Source organism: Leiobunum rupestre, chromosome 2, assembly GCF_980474605.1.
Source record: "Leiobunum rupestre chromosome 2, qqLeiRupe1.1.hap1, whole genome shotgun sequence".
Classification (NCBI taxonomy): domain Eukaryota; kingdom Metazoa; phylum Arthropoda; class Arachnida; order Opiliones; family Sclerosomatidae; genus Leiobunum; species Leiobunum rupestre.
In genome coordinates, this window is record NC_143385.1 from 73,142,491 (window position 1) to 73,165,063 (window position 22,573).

General features: G+C 35.4%; 2 protein-coding genes across 5 annotated transcripts; both read left to right on the top strand.

Moving 5' to 3' along the window:
- Positions 1-307: 307 nt before the first annotated feature.
- Positions 308-12,407, top strand: LOC149958982 (USP6 N-terminal-like protein). Of its 4 annotated transcripts, none has more exons than XR_016478573.1 (15): positions 308-468; positions 2,357-2,462; positions 3,575-3,728; positions 3,801-3,924; positions 4,700-4,807; positions 4,881-4,990; positions 5,048-5,096; positions 6,187-6,252; positions 6,323-6,377; positions 6,437-6,516; positions 6,585-6,812; positions 7,533-7,736; positions 9,382-9,660; positions 10,084-10,787; positions 11,934-12,402. XR_016478573.1 is itself a non-coding variant. In XM_090166363.1 (15 exons), the coding sequence occupies exons 2-14, from the start codon at positions 2,459-2,461 to the stop codon at positions 10,717-10,719; spliced, it is 2,097 nt and encodes a 698-aa protein (XP_090022489.1). In that variant the 5' UTR covers positions 309-468; positions 2,357-2,458; the 3' UTR covers positions 10,720-10,728; positions 11,934-12,400. The 4 variants fall into 4 exon arrangements, 3 of the variants coding, with proteins under 3 accessions (XP_090022489.1, XP_090022488.1, XP_090022490.1); XM_090166363.1 differs by having other exon boundaries at positions 309-468; positions 10,084-10,728; positions 11,934-12,400; XM_090166362.1 differs by having other exon boundaries at positions 309-468; positions 10,084-12,407.
- Positions 12,408-17,396: 4,989 nt separating this feature from the next.
- Positions 17,397-19,309, top strand: LOC149958983 (uncharacterized). Its single transcript, XM_090167298.1, has 2 exons — positions 17,397-17,598; positions 17,679-19,309. The coding sequence occupies exons 1-2, from the start codon at positions 17,397-17,399 to the stop codon at positions 19,307-19,309; spliced, it is 1,833 nt and encodes a 610-aa protein (XP_090023424.1).
- The last annotated feature ends 3,264 nt before the right edge of the window (positions 19,310-22,573 follow it).

Consider the following 22,573-nt stretch of genomic DNA (forward strand, 5'->3'; position numbering starts at 1 on the left):
CACTTTTTAACCTGCTCAAAAAACCCAGAACAGGCGAAAAAAAACCACCTATTGAGATCAAAGATGGCGCCATCTTTCACTTCGCTAGACGTCGTTAAACTTAAGAACGCTCTGAAAATATCGCCGGCTACGCCGCCGCTGACAATTTCACATCGGTGTCGGACTACGGAAGTGTGCTTTGTTCCGTATACGGAAGAAAATGTCAAATTCATACTTGGCGCGCTCTGAATATTATTTTTTCTTCATAGATGGCGGAAGTAAGCAGACAGGTTCTTTTTGGTTGACGGCATATTTTCATCTTACGTCATCTTCACCCGTGGGAGGCGTGTCACCGATTTGGGAACGAGAAAAATGGTCTCGGCTAGTCAACTGTGTCGCGAAAATTGAGGAAGAAAATTTTTCTTGAAATGTTGGATATTTCAACGAATATTTTAATTGCGAGATACTCCGGTAAAAGGTAACAACTCAGTAAGTATTTGAACTTTTATTTCTTCCGCTTGTTGCGTATATCTATTATTTGAACGGTAGATTCGAATTTGTTAAAGGTCAATCTTAGGCCTTGCACGAATTCGATCGAACACATTTGAGAATGCCATCATCAGTCATGTAGGAATTAATGTGGGCAGGAGTTTGAATTCCCAATTTTTTGGTTACCTTAAATTTCTGTCATTGAATTGGCGCTCGAGGTTATAATGATGTGGCGTGTTCTATTTTCGTCTTGAGATCGAATTTTACACTAATCTTGCCTGGCAAATTTAATAGCACACATGGCTTTAATAAAGTTGTTTTAAAAGTTTTAAAACCTGGTGGGAGTTTAGAATCTTTACATGTTAATTTTTAAGGTGAAAATTGATAATAGTTTTCCTTTTTTATCAACATTTTCACTAAAATTTAATATACCCCAAATTTATTCTTGTGATTATCCTGGCTCTAAAATTAGGTGTCTTAAAAAATATTCTTGGTCGGTCAGTGAGAATTAGCCCGCAGCAATATAAGCTTTACCTTTGGCAGGAATGTAAAAAATCTTGCTTTGCAAGTTTCCTGTGTAGCCTAGAATGTAAACAGGCTGTGTAAAGGTCCTTCCATCTCTCTCATGCTCTCTCAATTTTCCCCCCACACGTGTTATTTTAGTTTTCGGTATTTTTCAAGTAGCTAGGAGGGTTGAATTTATAGTATGTGATATAAAATGCTTGTATGGGTATAAGTACTTGAAGGAAATACAAGGAACTACATTTATTTTGGCTAACTCGTGTTAATATAAAGGCGTTGTTTTGTCTAGAGTCATTTGCAATACGCCTTTTTTCATTGGGTAATTGCCATAATGCTAGTCTTAGCTTTTTTGTAATTCTATCTCTGTATATAATTTTTATGTACTCTATTATTTTGTCAATTGTAAATTGCTTAGCTACCACAGAAGTCTGACAATTTGTTTAATCTAAATTTTAATCTATGAAATAATTTTATATCAAGAGGAAATCGATGAAATAATAGTTGATAACATTACACTCCCACAATTGATATAAGCGCTAGGTGATTTCAGTTCATTTCTAAATCATTATTACACTAAACTAAGAATATTTATTCATTTTAAGGCTCATTTTTAATAGATGGTTCTATAGAAAATATGAATAAAAGTATGAAAATAAAATGTTTCTCTTGTATCCCAAGACAGCTTCATTTGTATAGTCTTTGCATTCGTGCTAAAAAATCTAAAACTTCAAGCAATTCTAGCCCGTGATCATAGATTTGGGAAAGAGAGTGATGTAAGAGCCTTATTAAAACAAGACCCCATTACTTTGTACAGGGTTGCCACGTGTCAGGGAAAAGTCAGGGAATTTTAGAATGTTCCTAAAAGGTCAGAAAATTTTAAGAAATCAATTTTATCTATACAATTTTTAAAGGTATTTTAACTCTAGATCTGGCTATGACAAATTCTTGGATAATTATTTAGTTCCTTGAAAGTTTTGCTAATTTATTAAACATTGCAATAACTGTTGTACTGAAACATAAGTTGGTGTAAATTTATCAACTTCTAATAAAAGTAAAATATAAAGTTAAAAATTGTCCAATTTTGGCCTAACAAAGTCAGGGAAAATCTTTTAAAATGGTCAGGGAATGTTGTAGAATTATAAAACTTTAGGCTGAATTTTGGCAAAAGGTAACCCAAAAAACTAATTTTACAAAATTAATATCTTTGCAAAATAATTTTGACACAGAAATGTTCAGTGTCATCTAAAGTATCAAAAAAAATTTAAATAAAAAAAATGGACATGCCTTGATGTTTTGCCCCATTTTATTGATAAAAGTTATTATTCATAAAGTAATAATAAGTTATTTGTTTTGGTGTTTTTCTTAGATAAGATGGTGTCAACGTCCGCAACAAACCATGTGGGTTTCTATGACCGTGACCTTTTGACATGAGAACGTCTCTAGAAGGTTTACTACCCAACGGAAAATAATGAGTCAGTCTTCCTGATATTTTCTTAACATATTCATACACTCGTACCTAAGGTTATAAATATTAATATCTAACAGCGCTAGTTCATTAAATTTGTATCACGTTTTGCATAGACTTATTCCATGCAAGGTTTTGCATAAACCCCACAGAGAATTATATCTTCCTAATTCTTTTCTCTGTTTGTTTTGAGAAGATGACATAAATTTATTATTGCCCATAGATTAGTGTTTTTATACTCTCCATCAAACCGGGTCCCTGATCCAGATGTTAAGGGAAATTTAGGTAATCTGAAAAAGAGCAGTAAAGGTCAGGGAAATGTCAGAATCTTAAGAACGAATAAATTGTGGTAACCCTTTTTTTAATAATTTATAAGCCATGAAAATATTAACCTGTTTAATGAATGAATTTCAACCTTTAAATATGAATTTACTCAATCAAATTTGTTTTGATTATAAGTTGAAGCGTAAATTTTTAATAGGTGATTCTGAAATATAATTACGACAAATACATGTATTAAAGAGTTAATTCTTGCGCTCTTGATAAATTAGTAGATTGTAACTCGCTTGTGTAAAATGGGAAAAAGAAGCACACGATCAAATACTTTAACCAAATCTTTTTACGAATCACCTATTATATTTGTTCCCTATCTTCCACTCGTCAATAACCAACGAGGGGTCGGACATTTAGCAAAATTCTGTACACTTTGTCTAAAATTTCAAAATCTTTTAACTCTCTCTATGATAAGTTAACATTGAAATCCCAAAATCACTTCAAAAAGTAATGATAAAATTGCCAAAATCTCTACGAGCACATTTAGGAAGAGTAGAACTGCCACATGCTTAATTTTTGTTAGTTTTTTAGGTATTATCCACGTACTATTATTTCAATTAACTGACACACTTGGAGCATTATTACAGACCCTATATTTGAAGTACAATCGTAGTGTTATTTACTTAAAAATATATTGTAGACTTAACTTTATCCATGTTGTATGTTTCGTTTGTGAACCATCTAATCTCCCATCACGATAAAAATTTTCTCAATTATTTTGCACTAAATATTAAAAGTAATTTAATAATAAGCTAGGCTAATTAATTTCTTATAATTTTTTGATAGATATGAATGAGCGTGAATATAAAGAGAGAGCTCATCAGGAACGAGAGACAATTATTCGTAATTATGAAGAAGGACGAGAGTCAGCTCAGATTGACCCGTGGGAAGATCCTGGGTTTGAAGTGTATCACGTAACTGACAGATATGGTTTTCTGCAGTGAGTATTGCAAAATTTTCGTTTAAAAGCACTACAATGTTAACTAATGGCAATTCCTTTGTGTTTATGTAGCGACCATCATCTACCCGAGAAGTTAACGGCTCACGAAGCCAAAGTGAGGGAAATTGAAAATGAAAGACTGAATAAATGGCTGAAGATGTTGAAAAATTGGGATAAATATTACCCTGGGGACAAAGTGAGATACTAGGATTTAGTTGAATTAGATATAATAGCCTTGGACTTCAGTAGTCACCGAGATAATTTCTACTGGTTTTCACGTCTATGATGATTCATAAATAATTAGCGTTTCAATTCAATGAAATAAAAATTATAGTTAAAAGCCTTCATTTCCTTACATATTACGGTTAGTTTATTTAAATGATGCCACGTTATCTGTGTCAGTTAAGACTAAATTACTGAGGCACTATTTGTAGAGTGACGTCAAAATTACCTTATACTATAAAAAAATAACATTACATTCGCGCCTTCCTCATTGATTTGGAATAATAGTTTGAGTATTCGAGAGTTAAGCCTAGGCCTTGAATTGAGGCTTGAACCATTTTCAAGTTTTTCAACTAACTCTTTTCAAGCTTCGAGCAGAGTACTGTGCTTGAAGGTTGATCGAGTACTAAAAGCTGTACTTCATTATGTTTTGTTTAGTGATTATTTCAAGGCATTTCTACGTAAATTACTTTTGTTAATGGCGTAGACTCAGTGTATTTGGTTTTTCAACTGTTATAGTAAACCTTGCTTGTTTGGCCAAAGGAAATATAAACTTGGACTTTTATCGCTAGGTTCATGACCGAGCTATCATTTGTCTAAGCAAATAACGCGTGTTTTATATAATTTATAACTAATATAAAATAATCTTGTCATTCGCATAGAGACGTGTTAACTTGGTAGCGAACTTAGGGGAAAAAGGCATTTTAGCGTTATTGTATTTTAATGTCTTTTAATAAATCTTAATTTAGGTGAGAAGACGTATATATAAAGGTATCCCTAATGCAGTTAGAGGCGAAGTTTGGTGTAGGCTGCTCAATGTGGGCAGGGTTAAAATGGAGCAAGAAGGAAAATACGAAGTAACGCACCTGATTTTATTGAATTATTAAAGACTTGAATTTTTGCTTAAAATAGCTTTTCTTTGAACTGTAGGAAATGCTAAGGTTAGCCCGGAAAGTGTCTCCAGATATCAGGCAAATAGATTTGGATGTGAATAGGACGTATAGAAATCACATCATGTTCAGGGAAAGATATGGAGTCAAGTACGTATAAATCAAATTGTAATTTAAGTTATATTTTTTTAAATATATTTTTAAAAGGCAACAAGCACTCTTTCATGTATTATCAGCATATTCCGTTTACAATACGGTAAGTTAACATTTTTAAATATTTTGAGTGCCATAATGGTTGCGAAGAACTTGACGCTTTCTTATTGGTCATTTTTTATAATAGGACAACTCTAAAAACACAATTTAATATTAAAATTAGTGTATAATAAAATGTTCCTAATCATTACACATGTGGAAGCTTGGGTTTAGATCCTTTATGGCTAGAGAGGTGTCATGACTAAGTGCCATTTCTAAGGGCTTAGAGCTCAAAATGGGCTCATTGGAGTCTCATATCCTAAAAAATAAGACTAGCTCCAGTCCTATTTTATTCCTAAGATGTTTAAATAAAAAAAATTAGTCTAATTTTTAATATAATTATTGCAAAAATTAAATTTGTATTAAAATTATTTTAAACAATTTGATTGCCAACCTTAAAAATAAACGGTTGAGCCCCATCAATGAAATCTTATTCCGTAAAATCCAGTCCAGTTAGTGTAATTTCTAGGCCTTCTTGAAGATCTTGGTTACTCATTCGAGTCATAGAAATATTTTGAGTCAACTGTTTCTCAAGTACTTGCTAACTATTTCCGATTTAAGCCTACATACAGAGAATAAAATTCGTATATTGGCAATGGTGCTGGCAGTTTACATCCCGAGATCTTTGGTTTCACCTTTCCTTAAAAATTTTAGGTTAACAGTAATAGGGAGCTTGCCACCACCCTCCTACGCATTGTAACTTGGTGAACTGAATTAATAGCAATTAAAGGCGCTAGTTGACTTTGGCCTAAGGTGGTACCCTTTGTATTAGGATAGCTGATTAGTATTATTATTATGATTATTATTAGCGCCACTTGCTTCGCAATCATTTTGATTGTTTGTTAAGCTGGATGCACACTTAAAGCTCTGAAGGGATTTTTGTACACTCACTCATGGGTCGTTTCAAAAATTAAGTTTGAGCTCAAGCAGGCGAAGCGTGGTCTAAATTAAATTTTTTTATAATTTTGTGTTGCGTTGCTTGCTTTGCGTCTCGTGTGTAGCCAGCTTTATATTTTGCCTGTTGAAGGCTTCGTAACTTTTGTTCTCAAATATATTGGCACACTTGATATTGAGTATCATTCTTATTATATCAGGAAGTTGGATATTGCCAAGGAATGAGTCAAATTGCTGCACTACTCCTTATGTTTATGAATGAAGAGGTTGGGCTTTTATATTTTTAAGTAACGATGTTGAAAATTTTATAAATTATGATGAATTTGTGAAATACAGGATGCGTTTTGGGCCATGTCGGTTCTCATGAGTGACGAAAGGCATGCCATGCATGGTTAGTTTATTTTATTGGTATTTTTTTCTTCCATTACATTTCTTTTTTTCTGTTTTAAGGGTTCTTCATTCCTCAGTTCCCTAAATTGGTCCGATTTCAGCAGCACCACGATAAAATTTTAACCAAGTTCCTACCAAAGGTAATTTTCTGCTTCAAAATTTATCTTGAATAGTTAAATCTAATTTCTTCTTTTAATTTTCTCATAAGTTGAAGAAGCAGTTGGACAAATACGACATTCATTCTAGCCTCTACACCCTCAAATGGTTTTTCCAGTGTTTTCTAGATCGTGTCCCATTCACTTTAACTTTGCGTCTTTGGGATATTTATATACTTGAAGGAGAAGTTATTTTAACCGTTATGTCCTATACGCTGATGAAATTGCACAGGAAAACTTTGTTGAAATTTTCCATGGACGATTTGATTGAGTTTCTTCAGGTTCGAATTAATTTTTTTACTCTTAGTTCTATTTATATTTTATAGTTTATAACTATAACAAGTAGGGGTGATTATTTTTATAAACAAAAAAAATTTACTTGGCCCAATCCGACCCGACTGAAAAAATAGACCCGGTCCTGATTTCTTTCAACGAAAGAAAATCCGGCCCAATCCGACTCAATTTATAATTGAGTCTGGCCCGACCTGGTCCGAATTTGTTTCAACTAAAAAAAGTGATCTGACCCACAAAAAATAATTTTGGGCCCAGCCCAGCCCAAAGCGGGCTTGGGTCACATTGAGCCTGAAAAACCCAACTAGTCTCTAATAACGGGCTGATCACTAACATGATTATGAAACCACCAAATGAAAGATGCTAAAATCTTAACTATATTAAATAAATAGAAAATGATTGAGTGATTAGAATTGATTTTAAATGATTAATTATTCAAAATGATATAAAATTTATTAAACAGTGATTATGATATAAAATTTATTAAACAGTGATTATGATATTCAAATTATTAAATAGTGATTTTCAAATTATTAAATAGTGATTGAAAGATTGTATCTAGATGGAAAATTTATTTAAATGCTATTAGCGCGATTGATTATTTATTGGAAAGATTTAATTAGGTTAGGGCACTGAAAAGCTTAGTACTGAGCTCCTTGGTTAGCTGTAACTAAATATTTGATGTTTGTTAAGCGAAATAATATTTTTAGGTTAAACTGGAACATGATTTTGGTTATCACGATGATGCAGCTGTTGATGCGCTCCAAACGTCGTTTGATGAACTAAGAAAGGCCAAAATGGAGTTACCAGGGAAACCGCCACCCTGTGAACTTCCTCAGAAACCCTTTGGACTCCTGTTGGATGTTGAATTGGATCAAACAAATGGGAAAAAGGATAATAATCACGCAGCTTCGGTAATATTATTTTGTATAATTTTCTTGTTATTGTGGGGTTTTCTAGCCATGTGCGAGTCTCGATTTCTTTGAGTTTTTGAGAACTATAGGCTTGTTGTAAATAAGGTTTTGAGTTAAACAGTAATCAGGGCTAGAGTTTGAAATCTTAAATTTTTAGATTTTCCAATAGTTACGCTGGCCCTAAATTTAGTTTAAAATAGTCAGATGGTTTCATGTAAGTACTCAAAGTCGACGTTTATTCTGTATTAAATGTTAGGATTGTAACCTAGGGTATTTTTAAACAATGCAAGAAGTTCGATCACATAAAATAATTTATTAACAAAGGACTAATTTATACCGTATGCAACTCTCAAAAATCAAATTTGCATTTCAAAAATGCTAAAAACTTTATTTTAAATTAATTTCCGCAACATGATATTGATGCTAGAAATGTGAAGGGCATTCCACGACCCTCTTACTCAATATAACCTGGTCACCAAAATGCAATCAAAGTTGCTTGATGACTTGGGGCCTAAGGTGGTGCCTTGTATTAGTCTAGCTGATAATTATTATTCCTAATTACTTTGAGAAGTTTTGGTTTTGCAAACTAGGCAACGAAAACTCCATAGCAGGCCCTCCTACAGTTAACAGCAATGTTAACCAAAGCAGGGTTGCCACACGTTAGGGAATTTTAAAATGGGCCTAAAGAGGCAGGGGAAAAGTCAGGGAATTCAATTTTATCTTGACACTTTTTTAAGGTAATTTTACTGTAGTTATCTGACACATTCTATGATTATTATTTAGTTTCTATAAAGTTTCGCTAATTTTTTTAACGTTGCAATAATACTTTTGTACTGAAATGTAGGTTGATTTCAATTTATAAACTTCTGATAAACCTAAATATTGTCTAATTTGGCTTTTAAAAAGTCAGGGAAAATCTCGAAATAGCCAGGGAAAAAAGGGAATTTGGTTCTAAAATAATTGTGGAAACTCTGTGAAGACCTGTTTGAAAATTTCATCTCTGAACAGAATAGAGTACTCGCATATGGCTGTTTTGTTTCTTCTCAATCTATCATTTCTTATTTGTGAGGGAGGTGGGATATTTTGACATTGGAATGTACTCTTGACAGTGCCACTTTTTCCGTAGATGTATTTGACTGACACCTTTTTATAACGCATGGCCTAATGTCTTGCATCTTTTAATTATTCTTTATCATACTTTATTGGACACTTTGCTTGTTACATAGTTTTGGATGGGGTTTTATTGTGTGTATAGATCAGGTATTTATCTTAAGTTTTTATTTGTTCATTCCTTTGAAAGTTCGCTTTTATCCCAATTGTTTTAGTGTATACGCGTTGTAACATTTAAATTTTTTTTGCCTCATGTGCTTCTTTGAAACTAATTCCAATTTGCCAATCCCACCCTGTTATGGTGACTAGCAGCTACAACATCCATAGATCAGTGAGCTTCACTTAATATTCGGCAATGAACTCTGGAAACTGTTGTCTGCTAAATAGTGATTCAGCAATGAATCTAGCAATGGCAGTAGCTTGAATCTCTAGTATATTCTTACCAACCTCGGGTGGTATTGGCTTTTGCGCCTCTTTGAAACTCAGCCCAGTTTTATTACTTATAACATCGGTATATCTTTTTTTCACAACTTAGGTAATTGCTAATGGCAACGAAGCTACGTCACCAGTTTGGAAAAGAAAAGATGGCACTCAAAATATGGGTGTTTCGCACAATTCTTCACTGGCTAACAGTGTCAGCCCAGTGATAGTCAACAAAGATCCTGCTGCTGTAAATAAACGCGATTCTCGTCTTTCTGACAGTGGGATTAATTCGGGAGTTAATAATGAAGATGATGGAAGTTCGATAGTTGATCCTTTAAGTTCTCGCAATTCCCTGGCTGAAACTTCGCAGACTTCTGCAGCAGATCTCTCAGTAATTTAACTTGTTTTATAATTCTTTTAGTCATAATTGAGTCTTGAATATTAAGTTCAGAATGTATTAATCGAACAGCTTTGCTAAAGAATGAATCTCAACTGGTAAATTTCTCCTGTTTTCCATAGTAATGCATTTCTTATCTAAAAGAAATAAATAATCGCTAACATTTTCTTTGCTATGTAATTAATTCAAACCTTGAGAAAATATGCATTAAGGTACATCTTTTAATGTATGTCAATCCTTAATATTGTGACTAATATAAGGTTTTAAACAATAATACTTCCTCTCTTAATTCGTTTATTGTTCTAATGGATATTATATAAATAGTCAATAGGTTTTTTAGAGCATGCATTAAGTTGATAGTACTCACACATGGCTAATTTCTTAACAGTTTTCATAATCTGTTATTTCTTCCTCAAGGCCTTGTCAGGATATTCAAGTCCCTCTGCAACGCTAACGCGACGAGCCAAAGCGAGGGAATTTCAGAAGAAGCAAGAAAACTGCGAGCAGAATGGTAGTGGTTCACCAACGAGCATTAATTCCCAGTTGAAAAGATCATTATCGCTTTATGATAATGTGGATTATAGTGAGAGTGTCGAAGCAGCTGCTATTCAATGCAGTCCAACCTCGCCGACTTTAAAAAAAAATCAGGAATCACTTAGTGGACCCATTCTTGACGGGAAAAGTTCGGTACCGAGTGTCAGCCCTTCTTCGTCTCGATCGAGAACGCAGTCTCCCGATGCTGTGAGAATTTACGTGCCATATGAAAGATCAGTAACGCCCACCACTTTAACAGGAGCCCTGGTGAAAGAAACTTCTTTGCCAATAAACCAATCTTCCAAAACGCGGAAGCTTTACCAAACGCCACCCACTACTTCGCCTTTCTACTCCCCTTCGCGAAGTCACTCAAATTCACCCCCCAACAATGGCGATATAACTCCAACTAATCAAGATCCGAACAAAATCACCTTGCACATTGATTTACCGTTTGATTCTAGTAGTAGCCAGCAAACGAGCCCCTCCAAACCCAAAAACCCTGTTTTGGCAGCCTTATAAAGACACGAGGTAAATAATTTGTCTCCTCAATAAAACTAATCCAAGCGCTTCGTGTTGTTACTCAATAGGTATCAATGTTAATTTTATTTAACTATTAGTGTAGTACTTAAAAGAATTTTAAAATGTTTTCAATCAGATCAGGTTCTTAGAATGTGTTGGTATAAAAGGGGGCGTTACACAACACTTAAGAACAATGTAGCAAAAGCTCCCAATTTTATTTGATCAACCCAAAATAATGTTAAATCAAAAGACTTTAGTATTAATATAGTAACCTATTCTTAAAGTAACTAAATTTAAATGAACCAAAACACTGAAAAACTAGGCCTAGCCATTGGTTCACAAAATTTCATAAAACCTTTTAAAGAAACCAAATGATGTAAGCCGCATGCATTGAAATTGGGAATCTTTGCCGTATTTAGTAATCTTTGTATATGAAGGCAGATGTTGATATCACCGTGTGTTGTTTAGCACCCTCTTTTCTCTAAAAACCTTAAAAAAAAGTGATTGCCCTGTGTTAGTTCACTTTTTTTAAAAGCATAACGTAATTAATACAATTTGTTTTTTAAACTAAACGTAGAAATGCAATTTCAGTATTCTTTTAACCATTTATAATTTAACAGGAATAAGTTATGTTCTCTCGACATAAGATGTCACCACGCAACACTATTGGTGAACCCTACTTTTTACTTAATACACGCACTGTGCCACTTAGGTTCAAGCTAGAAATCCCTTTGGTGTTGCGTGGTCCAAAAACAAGCGTAACAAGAACTCACTTTTTTCTATGTACTCTTTACTTTTGACTAGCAGTGTTTTCTTAACTTTTTATAATTACATTCCATTCGTTTCTATTGCCTAGCTAATAGGTGCGTAAATGGGTTTAACATTGCGTTTTCAAAATCCCTCTGAAAAGCAAATACTATCTCTAGATCCCGTTGAATATTTTTAGTAACGATGAATCTGACTGAATTTTGCCCACGGGTTAACTACATCTTTTGTCGATAACCTGGTAGAGGAGACTTTTCAAAATGGCTTTTTAATTTAATAGTTGAAGGCTAATTGACCCCCAAATTTTGAAAAGTCATTCCACTAGGCTGTAAAAGTTTATAACGGCTTTTTTTAACCATAGACTGTTTTTGCTCAACGAATTTTGCTAATATTTGTAAAATACTATCAACAAATATTTTGAAAGTAACAACTTCCATTTTTATTTATAGTGTTTCCTTGCAATTATGTACTTAGGATGACCCCAACTCCCCGAAGATTGCGTTTTTTTCTCGATGTTATAGTTTCATTTGACTCCCCCTAAATATTAAAAAAGTGCAATTTAATTTAAAAATTTTAGCTTTTTATGTTATTTTAAGTAGAGTACTTAAGCACCAGTTAATTTTTTTTTCAAATTGGGCAATTCCCCAAATAATCGGAACCTCTTGGAGGAATTGATGATGATACCTCATGATTTTTTTGTTTAAGAACACACTCCCTTTCCCTGAAAAAAGCTAACCTTTTTTATGAAAAAGGGGACATTATTGTACAAAATATCAAATTCAGTAATTAATATATTTGACCCAAGTTTGATATATAAAATAAGATTGTATATTGGATACAATTATGTGATTCCTGCCATACTTTAATATAGGCAATACTTTAAAAAAAAACTGTCTCTTTATTTAATAAAAGTATGCTTTGTTTAAGTATATTTTTTAACTAGACCGAATCAAGAATGTATTTATTTCTTAGGAAGAATTTCTACATCGATACCATTTTTTAGGTTCCTTAAATATCGCGACCGAAACCAATCTACCCGTGGCGCCGTCTATCTCTCAATGGTTTTTTTTTATTCAAGGAAGAAAGGGCTGATTGAGTCTGAGAAGACCGCGAGCCCGGCGAAACACCATCTGATTAATCAGGGCGAGATATGTGTAACGGCCACGCCAACGGGGGGATACGTGGGGACAGGAGTGGGGACACCCGTGGCGGAAGTATTCCGACCACCCGTTGGGGAATTGGTAGTCGTGCTCACACGACCATCCACAAACTCTGCCTCCCGGACGCCTGGGATTACAGGAGTGAGCCACTACTCCCGGCTTCTCTCAATGGTTCGTTCAAATAAGACTCTTTTTCCGGCAAAAAATTTTTTTTCAAAAATAATGGATGGCGCCACGGGTCATATGATAACGTTTTCTCGTCATTTTAGATTAGACTGCACATTCGTAATTTTAAAAAACTTGTTTCGCGGGGAGCAGATTTGATTGGATCTCTAGATTAATATTCCCAACTCAATGGTGGATAGGTAGCGGCTAAAGCAGACGCTATTATAGTTTTTATAAATAAGAATACTTGCATTTACTATAATTTTTGCATCGTTTGCTTATATTTTGATACGTTTAATTAAGAAAAAACGTTCTTATGACTTTTAATTTGTAGCAGACGATAGATCATTGGTGCTACTTCGGATAAGAGCCGTTACGTTAAGTATACGACTACGGTGTTTTAATTTCCCCGCCCTCTTGCCGCGGAAACTCCGCCCATGATGGCACTGTTCGACATGGCCATGAACCCATGTTCGACCCAACATGGTAATTCTGCCGAAGTATAAATCAATGCATTCTTGCTCGAAAGGTTATTGAAATTATCCAACACAGTGTTTCAGACACTCGGAAACCATCTCAACGATACTTCATTGGTACGAACCGTTAAAGGTTCACAGAATCGTTTGAAAAATTAAGTCCGAATTTCAGGTAGTCACACCCATACGTGGGCAAAATTGTGAGTATTCAATAAACAGTGAGAATTCAAGTGTTGTCAGAATTTATAGACTTTTAAATAAAGTTATTAAATACGGTGATTTGAATCGACGGATCTCTATGTGAGCAATTTCAATCTAAGCCAAACGAATCCAGCTCTCTCTTCTGTTGCTCTTTTTTTCAGCGAGCGAGCTCTCTCTAAACGAAGAGATGCCGCGATCCATACGGAGGCAAAATTGTGAGTAATCAATAAACAGTGTGTCAGAATTTATAGCCCGGTGTACCTAGTAACAGAGACCATACCACCGGAGGCCTATCATCATAGTGCCCTACGCCAGCGTCCCCCTAGCCCGAACAGGTCTCACCTTTGACGCAAGCCACTCAACCCAGCAGAAGGTGCAGCAATGGGTGGACCAATCCCCACTTCGCACACAGCAGTGGGATTTAGAATGGATGCTATAGCAACTCCAGCTGACACCCTACCTATGAAGGTAAGGAGCCAAACCCTTTGGAAAGAGCTCCTAAAGGGGAACGACGAGCACACAGCAGCCCAAGTAACCCGGCACAGCTGGCACCGGAGATCCCGGTGGGCTCCAAAAGGCCGGGAAACAGGACCGCCGTGCCCGCATATGGAGGCTCGCCGCCCCACAGCAGGCTACCCAAACCGCCGAGGCGGCCAGTTTGCCTGGACCCTCTCCGTTAGCCTGAACCGAAGTTCAGTATCCAGCCCAAACCTGACCGAAGTCGGAGGTGGAGATAGGACCATTTGATTAGAGCTAACATCTCCCAGTGCGCCACCGCCCTTATGGGTTACAAGAGCCGGACCCCGACTCCCCGGTAAAGCCACCAGTTATTGCACACTCTAACCCATTTAGGGCCAGTATTCAATAAAAAGTGAGAATTCAAGCAGAGATCCTGGCAGTTATAGAGATGCGAAACTCCGCCGAAAACCTGACAAAAAAATGCAAGCATCAGCGCCGCCCTTCGGCCGGAAGGAAGCGCACGTTTCAAGCCGAGAGACGCAAAAATTGTAAACAATCCTAGGATCTCTGCGATTACTCCCCACGTACAGGCGTCGCTGCGATCGGAAAATTAAAAAAAAAAACTGGTTTGCTTAGGGTATAGGGAGTTTCGTATCTCTATAACTGCCAGGATCTCTGATTCAAGTGTCGAAAGTTTTCTTACTTTTAAATAAAGTTTTTGAAGGCGGTGATTTGAATCAACGAACGTGAGCAATCTCAATCAAAGCTAAGCGAATCCCGCTCTCTACTCGTTTGCTCTCTCTGCAGTGAGCGAGCTCTCTCTAAATGTGGAGTCAGTCGCGAACGAAGATTATTTCGTTCGCTGTAATCGCTCTCGGTGCAGAGAGAGAACGCGCCCAAAAATCTTGGCGTCGTGTTCGCATGCAGCTCATTTTTTATCGAACGATAGGGTCTTCTCTTTGGCTTCCATCTTTCCAATCAAATTCAGTTTTTAAATGAAGCGTTTGTTTAATCAAATTAACCATTTTTTTAATATTTTTATCACCAAGCCTATTACTATTCTACGTCTCCTACCGAAAATAATTTAATGGAACAAAGTTCATATTATTTTTACTCCATTCATATATTATTGTTAAAATAGTAAAGTATAATTAACCACAGTATGTTTTATTTCCGGTGAAACAATCAATTGAATATTAAATTAAATTTAATTCTTAATTTACAAGTTTTACTTAAAAATGTTGAACATAATGTCTATTTTATGTTGGGCTACAAATAAGTACCTTTATCATTAAAATAAAACGTGTTATTTAAATATACTAAATGGTATCGAAAGACCCGATAGTAATGTTTTTACTGTCAAGTAATATGGGTATTTTTATCTATGAGCAGTGCAAACGGTTACCAACATATCGTAGGTTAGATTAAAATTATAAAAATTTGTTAATGTTTACTATGCAAGAGCCAACAATTTATCTTTTTACCTCTCCGAGGGGACTATGTCCACTAGGAGGGGTTATACAACCACCGTGTCTGTCTGTGGGTCTGTCTGTCAGGCCTGCGAATGCGTTCGCATTTTCGGTGCAAAGTGTAAACTCTGCGTACGCAGTTTCTCGAAGGATTGGAAAATCACCGTGTGCGTTAACGGATTGATTTGCGGTTGGGTTTGGTTGGTCTTCTTTCGTCAACGCTCACCGGATATTTCGTTATTGGTATGTTGTAGGTCGTGAATGTTGAGTTCGTGTTGTGACTGTTGTGGGTGTTGAGTTTGTGTTATGATTGTTGTGGGTGTTGAGTTCGTGTTATGACGGTGTTTGCGGTTTTAATTAGTATGTTCGGTCTTCGGTCAAGAAAAGAGTTAAATTGTGTTTCGCGTTTGGAACGTGAGCGAATGGACTTAAGTGTATGAACAGTGCGTGTTAAAGTAATTGTGAACTAACTCAAGTCAGCTGTAAGATAAAATTGATGGTTTTTATTTTTTGAATTGGAATAACCTAATTATACCCTTGAAATTATCAACTCAACCTGTGAGGCTAATTAAGTAGATTGGAAGTAATTAGTAGCGAACAGCTCTCAGCTGTTAATTAAGACAAGAGTTTAGTTAAAATTACTCAGTATAATTTATGATATTTACTTAAGTGTAAGTATGTTTTGGTTTATTTTTCAATCACGATGAACTAAGACAAATCTAGTCTTAGACACTTGAATACCAGTTCTGTAAAATTACGTAGGAGGGATATATATTGTTGGGTTATTGATTAAAGTTAAATCTAGAACGTTCCATAGACTGTTCTGAATAAAAATAAACATTTATAATTTTGCATAATTCTGGTTGCCATTTGATTTTCTAATCACTCGCCCACAACATTAAAGTTCTGGCAATCCCGAATCAACTAAATTGTCGATATAACGGCGACGGGAAATAATTCTCGTAAATTTATCGCGCGGCCTTAGGGAATATTCTTTTAACAAAATTTCGATAAACAATCGTTTAATTAAAATCAGCCCGATTCCGTTAAAATTATAAACCAAAAAGCGAACGGTCGTTATAATACCCTCTGTAGATATATCTTTCATTAAAATTTGCTTTGTATTATATTCAACTGACAAACTTGTACCGTAAATAGGGTTAAATTCAATTGTGCATTGTTATAGTACGTCTAACTCACTGTTGTAACTACTTAACTTATGATATTCTGAATAAATTAAAATTGGTCGTTTCGTCTCAATTATTTTAATTAGAATTAAAATTTTATACCGGGCGGGATAGAACTGGGATAACATTTTTAACAAGTAACTCTAAATTGCGGAGATATATATTTAAGGGTTATCTCAAGAAATTAATAGCACTAGGGACAATTCTTCCGAGGAGAGGTATATTTTGGCTTGCCAACTTGCAGGGTTGGCAAAATTTGAGTTTTTTAAAAAAAAAACAGAAATACTGTTTTTTTTTGTTTTAAACAACTCTTCTTAGTTTTAAACTGTTTTTATTTCTAAGTAAAAAAAACACGTTTTAAACACTAAATAATTGTTTTAAACGTGTTTTAAACTCTTTGTAGTAACGCTTGTAGATGGCGTTACAATCTTAAAAAGTTAACCTTTTTACCTCGGTCGTGGGTTCAAACGTCAGTTAAAGTTCTCACGCCGTGTGAGTCATTAAGGTAGATGTATTAAGGTTGAAAGGCGAGGGAACGAGGTGTATATTTGGTTTTGGTTTTATTTTTACATTGAATTTCGGAAGTTTAGGAAGTCGAACTGACTCGAATAGAAATTAGAAAGTCGTAATTAGATTTAATCTCGGATTTTGTTTAAAGCGGCTAGTATAATGAGTTTAACTGGTCGAAAAAAAGATCCAATATGGACTTTTTTTAATATTACTGAACCAAATGAAAATAACCAAAGTTTCCGAACTAAAACAACTAGAGCGAGGTGCAAGAAGTGTCATACGGAGATGGTAGGACTGGTTGCTAGAATGAAGAAACACGTTGACATTTGTATTTCCACATTGGAAAGTGCTATAGATATTTCTGACAATAATAGTAAAACAGATGAGGATAATCTGGATGAAGATGACATACCCCTAGCTAATTTATCAACTCTAGGACAAGAAGACGTATTTTTTGATTCGACGTCGCCTTCTGAAAATGAAATAGGTTGGTGTCATTTTAATAATTTTACTTCATTTATTTATTTTAATAATTATCATATTTATTTTGTTCTTTGGTATTTGTAGTACCCCGGGCCCTTCCCCAACGACCATTAACTCCTGGTAACACCAGTTCTGCCAGTGGATCTACTATATCTGTAACCTCCAGATCCTCTACTCCGTCTGAACTGTCACTCTCCAATCACAAAAGAAAATCTCAGTCAGTAATCTCCAACTCAGGGTCATCGAGTGCTAAAATAAGTAAATTTGTATTTCGTACATCCGCATCCGAAAAGAAACAGCTTGATTTGCAAATCGCGCGATATACGTATGCAACCAATTCGGCTTTTCGTCACGTTGAACATCCAGAATTCATCCAATTGATCAATAGTTTAAGACCAGGATATACACCACCGTCGCGTCGTCAAGTTGGAAACCAGTTACTCGATGAAGTATACCAAAGTGTTTTGACTGAAATGAAGAACAATCTGAATGGAAAAACAGTTTGCATGTCATTAGACGGCTGGAGCAATGTTCACATGGAACCTGTGATTTGTGTTTCAGTCACCGATTTGTTAGATGATACATGCCATTTAGTCGAAACTATTGACACTGGAGCACAAAAGCATGATGCTGAAAATTTATATAACCTGGCTGTGAAATCTATAAAAAATTGTCAGAAATACAACTGTATTGTGAAGAGTTTTGTCACCGATAACGCATCAAACATGGTAAATATGAGAACACGTTTGGCAACTTCGGAAGATCTCGGTACAGTGGACATTATTACCTACGGATGTTCTGCGCACATATTCAACTTGTTGGCCCACGACATTGATAAAGAAAACCCAGGAATAAAGGAGCATGTTAAACAAATTATAAAGTACTTTAGAAACACTCATTTTCCGGCTGCCAAATTTAAAGAATCGGGCGGAAATAAATTAGTTCTACCCTCTGATGTTCGATGGAACACGTTGGCTGATTGTCTAGAGTCGTACTTGAAAAATTGGCATATTTTATCTAAGGTGTGCAGCGAAAATCGAGTAGCTATCGATAAGGATATATCGAAAAAAGTGTTTGACATGAATCTGAAAATGAACACAGAAGATTACCTGAAGAAACTGAAAATTATTGCAGTGGCACTAGATAAAGTACAGGGAGATAAATGCACCATTTCCGAAGCTACTAAAATTTGGATCGATCTTTTGGACGAATTTAAAATTCAATTTGGAGTGGCTGAGGAACGTAAATGCTTGAATCGATTTAATATGGCCATGACGGCCGTTCACTTTTTAGCATTTTTGCTAGATCCAAGATATCAAGACACAACCTTAACACTTACAGAAGAGCAGGTAGAAACAGCTTTGGAATATGCAAACACTTTCCATCCAACTACAATGCCAGATATAATTCGTTTCAGAGCGCAAACATCTCCATTTAAGTCATATTTGTTCTCCAAACTCTCCCTTGAAGGCTTAAATACATTGACATGGTGGAAAGCCTTAAGAGGTCAAATTAAACAAGGAACGTGGGAACTTGTTGAACAGCTTCATAGTGCAGTCGCATCTTCGGCAGGTTTAGAACGTGTATTTTCTTCTTTTGGTTTAGTTCAATCAAAGCTGAGAAACAGATTAGGGACTGAAAAGGCATCCAAGCTGGTAACAATCTTCAAACAACTCAACAGAAAAGATAACACATGTGAAACGTTAGATGTATAATTTTGTGCTTTGTAAGTTTAAAGTTTGTACATTACTTGAAAGAAATAAAGAATTCTTTCAACGCATTCTTGAATTTTCTTATAAAAACTCTTGATTAAAATACGATTAAAAAAAACCTGTTTAAAACTCTTAGTCTAAAACGTTTAAAACAAATTGGTGTTTTTTTTAAATCGATGTTTAGAACAAGTTTTAAACATTTGTTTTAAACATTTTGTTTAAAATTTGCCAACCCTGCCAACTTGTTATTATTTGCAATGTGTGTGATTCAATTTTTTTTATTTCCTTTTTATTTTTTGGTTTTCTAGTTGTACCTCTGCTTAGTCTAATTTCCCTATTATATAACTTTCTAACACTTACGGAAGTTACGGTTCTCGAGTTAGTTTTTGGATGACCTTGAAGACATGTTTCAAGGTCATCGACACTTTCGCATTAGGTTTCCCCCTACATCTTGTATACGGCTTGAAAATTTCAAAATCGTACCTAAAACAGATTTTGAGATATTCGCCCTGGTTAATTTTTTAGTGGACACCCTGTATATAATTAGCGTTGTTAGGTCATATTAATATAGTTTAGGTTCTACAATCTACCTTCAAATTGGTTTTCGTTGGTAGCCTCAATCCTCAAAAATTAAAAAAGGGCCGTAATTTTTATCGGAACTGCAAAAAAACTTAATATCGTGCGGCGCTGCTAATAATTATAATTATAAACAAAAACAGTTCTTCGAACTGAAAAAAGAGTTTAGATACGTGCACCAATCTAAACTGTTTTTCAATTCGAAGAACTGTTTATGTTTTAATATATGCCCATATATAAAAAGCGGTGCATTGGAACCCCTAGCTTTTGTTGACATAACAGCATCCCAAAAACAATTTTTATCGAAAAACCCCAGTAGATGGCCCATTAACTGCCAAACCGAATTGTTTTTCGTACAACGTGTCAAGGTCGAGGTCAAACTATAAGAAATGTTTTTCTACCATACTTACGTTAAAAATCTAAGAAAATATGTTTAAAAGATATAAATAAAATTGTAAATGTCAATACTATCGTAAAAAAGTACAAATTAATTCCGAAAACCCAAATTAGATGGCGCATTAACCATCAAACCTCGAAATTGTTTACGTGCACCGTATCAAGGCCGAGGTCAAACTCTTTATTTTGAAAAATTAATTTGATTGGAAAGATGGAAGCGAAAGAAAAGACCCTATCGTTCGATAAGAAATCAGCTGCATGCGAACGCGATGCCAAGGGCGAAATTATCTTCGTTCGCGAGTGACTCGTTCGTCGCGCCGTAAGCGGCTTCCGTTGATCGCGGCATCTCCACGTTTAGAGAGAGCTCGCTCAATGAAGAGAGAGCAAACGAGGAGAGAGTGGGGTTCGTTTAGCTTAGATTAAGATTGCTTACATAGACATCCGTCGATTCAACTCGCCGTCTTTAATAACTCTACTTAAAAGTAAACAAATTTTCGACACTTGAATTCTCACTGTTTATGTAGTACCAGAAGAAAATAGGGGGCAGTACGCTTCTAGTCAGCTTTGGAAAGGCGTCACTTTTCACGAATTTTCGCGCCAAAACGGTTTGGCGGGAAATCGCGGATGAATACATCGTTTAAAAAATCAATTTTTCTTAAATAGAACAATTGTAACATAATGTCCTTCTCATTCTCTGCTAATTGAGCTAAGGCGTATTTGCTTTCGTCGTTTATAGCCGAGTTGAATCAAAACAAAAGTGGAACTACTTTTTCAGTTTGGTTTATTATGCGTAAAAAGGCATTTTCGTGGGTCACACGACGACTTCTATGGCTCAAAGCTACAGATACGTACTTCCCCTATTTTCTTCTGGTAGTACTAACAATTTTTCCCACGTATGGATCACGGCATCTCCACGTTTAGAGAGAGCTCGCTCAATGAAGAGAGAGCTCGCTCAATGAAGAGAGAGCTCGCTCAATGAAGAGAGAGCTCGCTCAATGAAGAGAGAGCTCGCTCACTGAAGAGAGAGCTCGCTCAATGAAGAGAGAGCTCGCTCAATGAAGAGAGAGCTCGCTCACTGAAGAGAGAGCTCGCTCAATGAAGAGAGAGCTCGCTCAATGAAGAGAGAGCAAACGAGGAGAGAGCTGGATTCGTTTAGCTTAGATTAAGCTCGCTCGCTGATAAATCGTCTACAGTTGATTTTGCGATATTTTAAGAAATCGATGTGTAATACTATCAGCAAACCAAAACCAAAAATATTGTTTCTTATCTTGCTTTTTTATTAAGCAAACTAATATGAACTTTTTATGGCTTACATTTTGAACGTGATTATTTACATTTTAGTAATCACATCTTTTGCCCATGTTTGGTCACACCCCTTCCGTTTTCGCTTGCCGAAACACAGGATAATGTTACCCCACCCTTCAAATTACAACCATGGACTAATTAACAACAGGGACGGTCCGGCACGGGAAAATAGTAAAAAGAACAAGCATCGACGCACACTAGCGGTACTCGCGGGTATAACAGGAAATGCTTGTATAGGCTGGTGATTCAAAATAAGCGGGGGGGGGGGGGGGTAAAATAGGGAAGGAAGCTTCCTTGGAATGCGTGGAATTTAAAATTTTAAACACGATTACCATGTGGTGCTAATATATTAGTCTTTTAAATTAATAGTCGTAAAAATTTAGAATGTCGAGCTTTTCCGATCGTACATATAGTAAAATATTCTGCTTACCGTCTGGAAGCAATTCCCAAATTTGTTACGGTAATTATTATTATCATAATATAATATTATTCATAAATATAAATGATTGTACCAAGGCTTAATAATTGTTTACCTATTTTTATGATGAATAATTTCGAATCTATCTTAGAATCGGAGGTGGAAAACGTATCATTTAACTATACCAATTATACTAAAATAATAACTATAATTTATTTAACGTGATAACATGGATGATTATGAGACACGTTTCGGGTTTCCTTTGTAAACAACAATCTGAAAATTCAAATCACAACCGCTAAAACCGTTAAAAATCAGTTTCCAGTTTATGACGTTTGAATCACCAGGATAAAAAATATTGCCTGGCAACGCTTCTGAACGCGTTAACACTTTTTTGGGGTCTTTATAGAGTGTTGTCGTCTGAAACCCTGCGACGTCACCATTGTAATTTGCCTATTGATATAAAACGGTAACTGTCATGGCGGCCACTATTAACACTACAGCTGTGACGTTACAAGTTTTCAAAATCGTATCAGACGACAACACTCTGGGAAATGTAATAAATCTGGGCC

Coding starts and splice junctions, on each gene's coding strand:
- LOC149958982 (XM_090166362.1), top strand. Junction 6,517..6,584: donor TAACCAAGTTCCTACCAAAG/GTAATTTTCTGC, acceptor TTTTCTCATAAG/TTGAAGAAGCAGTTGGACAA. Junction 9,661..10,083: donor CTTCTGCAGCAGATCTCTCA/GTAATTTAACTT, acceptor TTCTTCCTCAAG/GCCTTGTCAGGATATTCAAG.
- LOC149958983 (XM_090167298.1), top strand. CDS start 17,397: ATGGTAGGACTGGTTGCTAGAATGAAGAAACACGTTGACATTTGTATT. Junction 17,599..17,678: donor GCCTTCTGAAAATGAAATAG/GTTGGTGTCATT, acceptor TGGTATTTGTAG/TACCCCGGGCCCTTCCCCAA.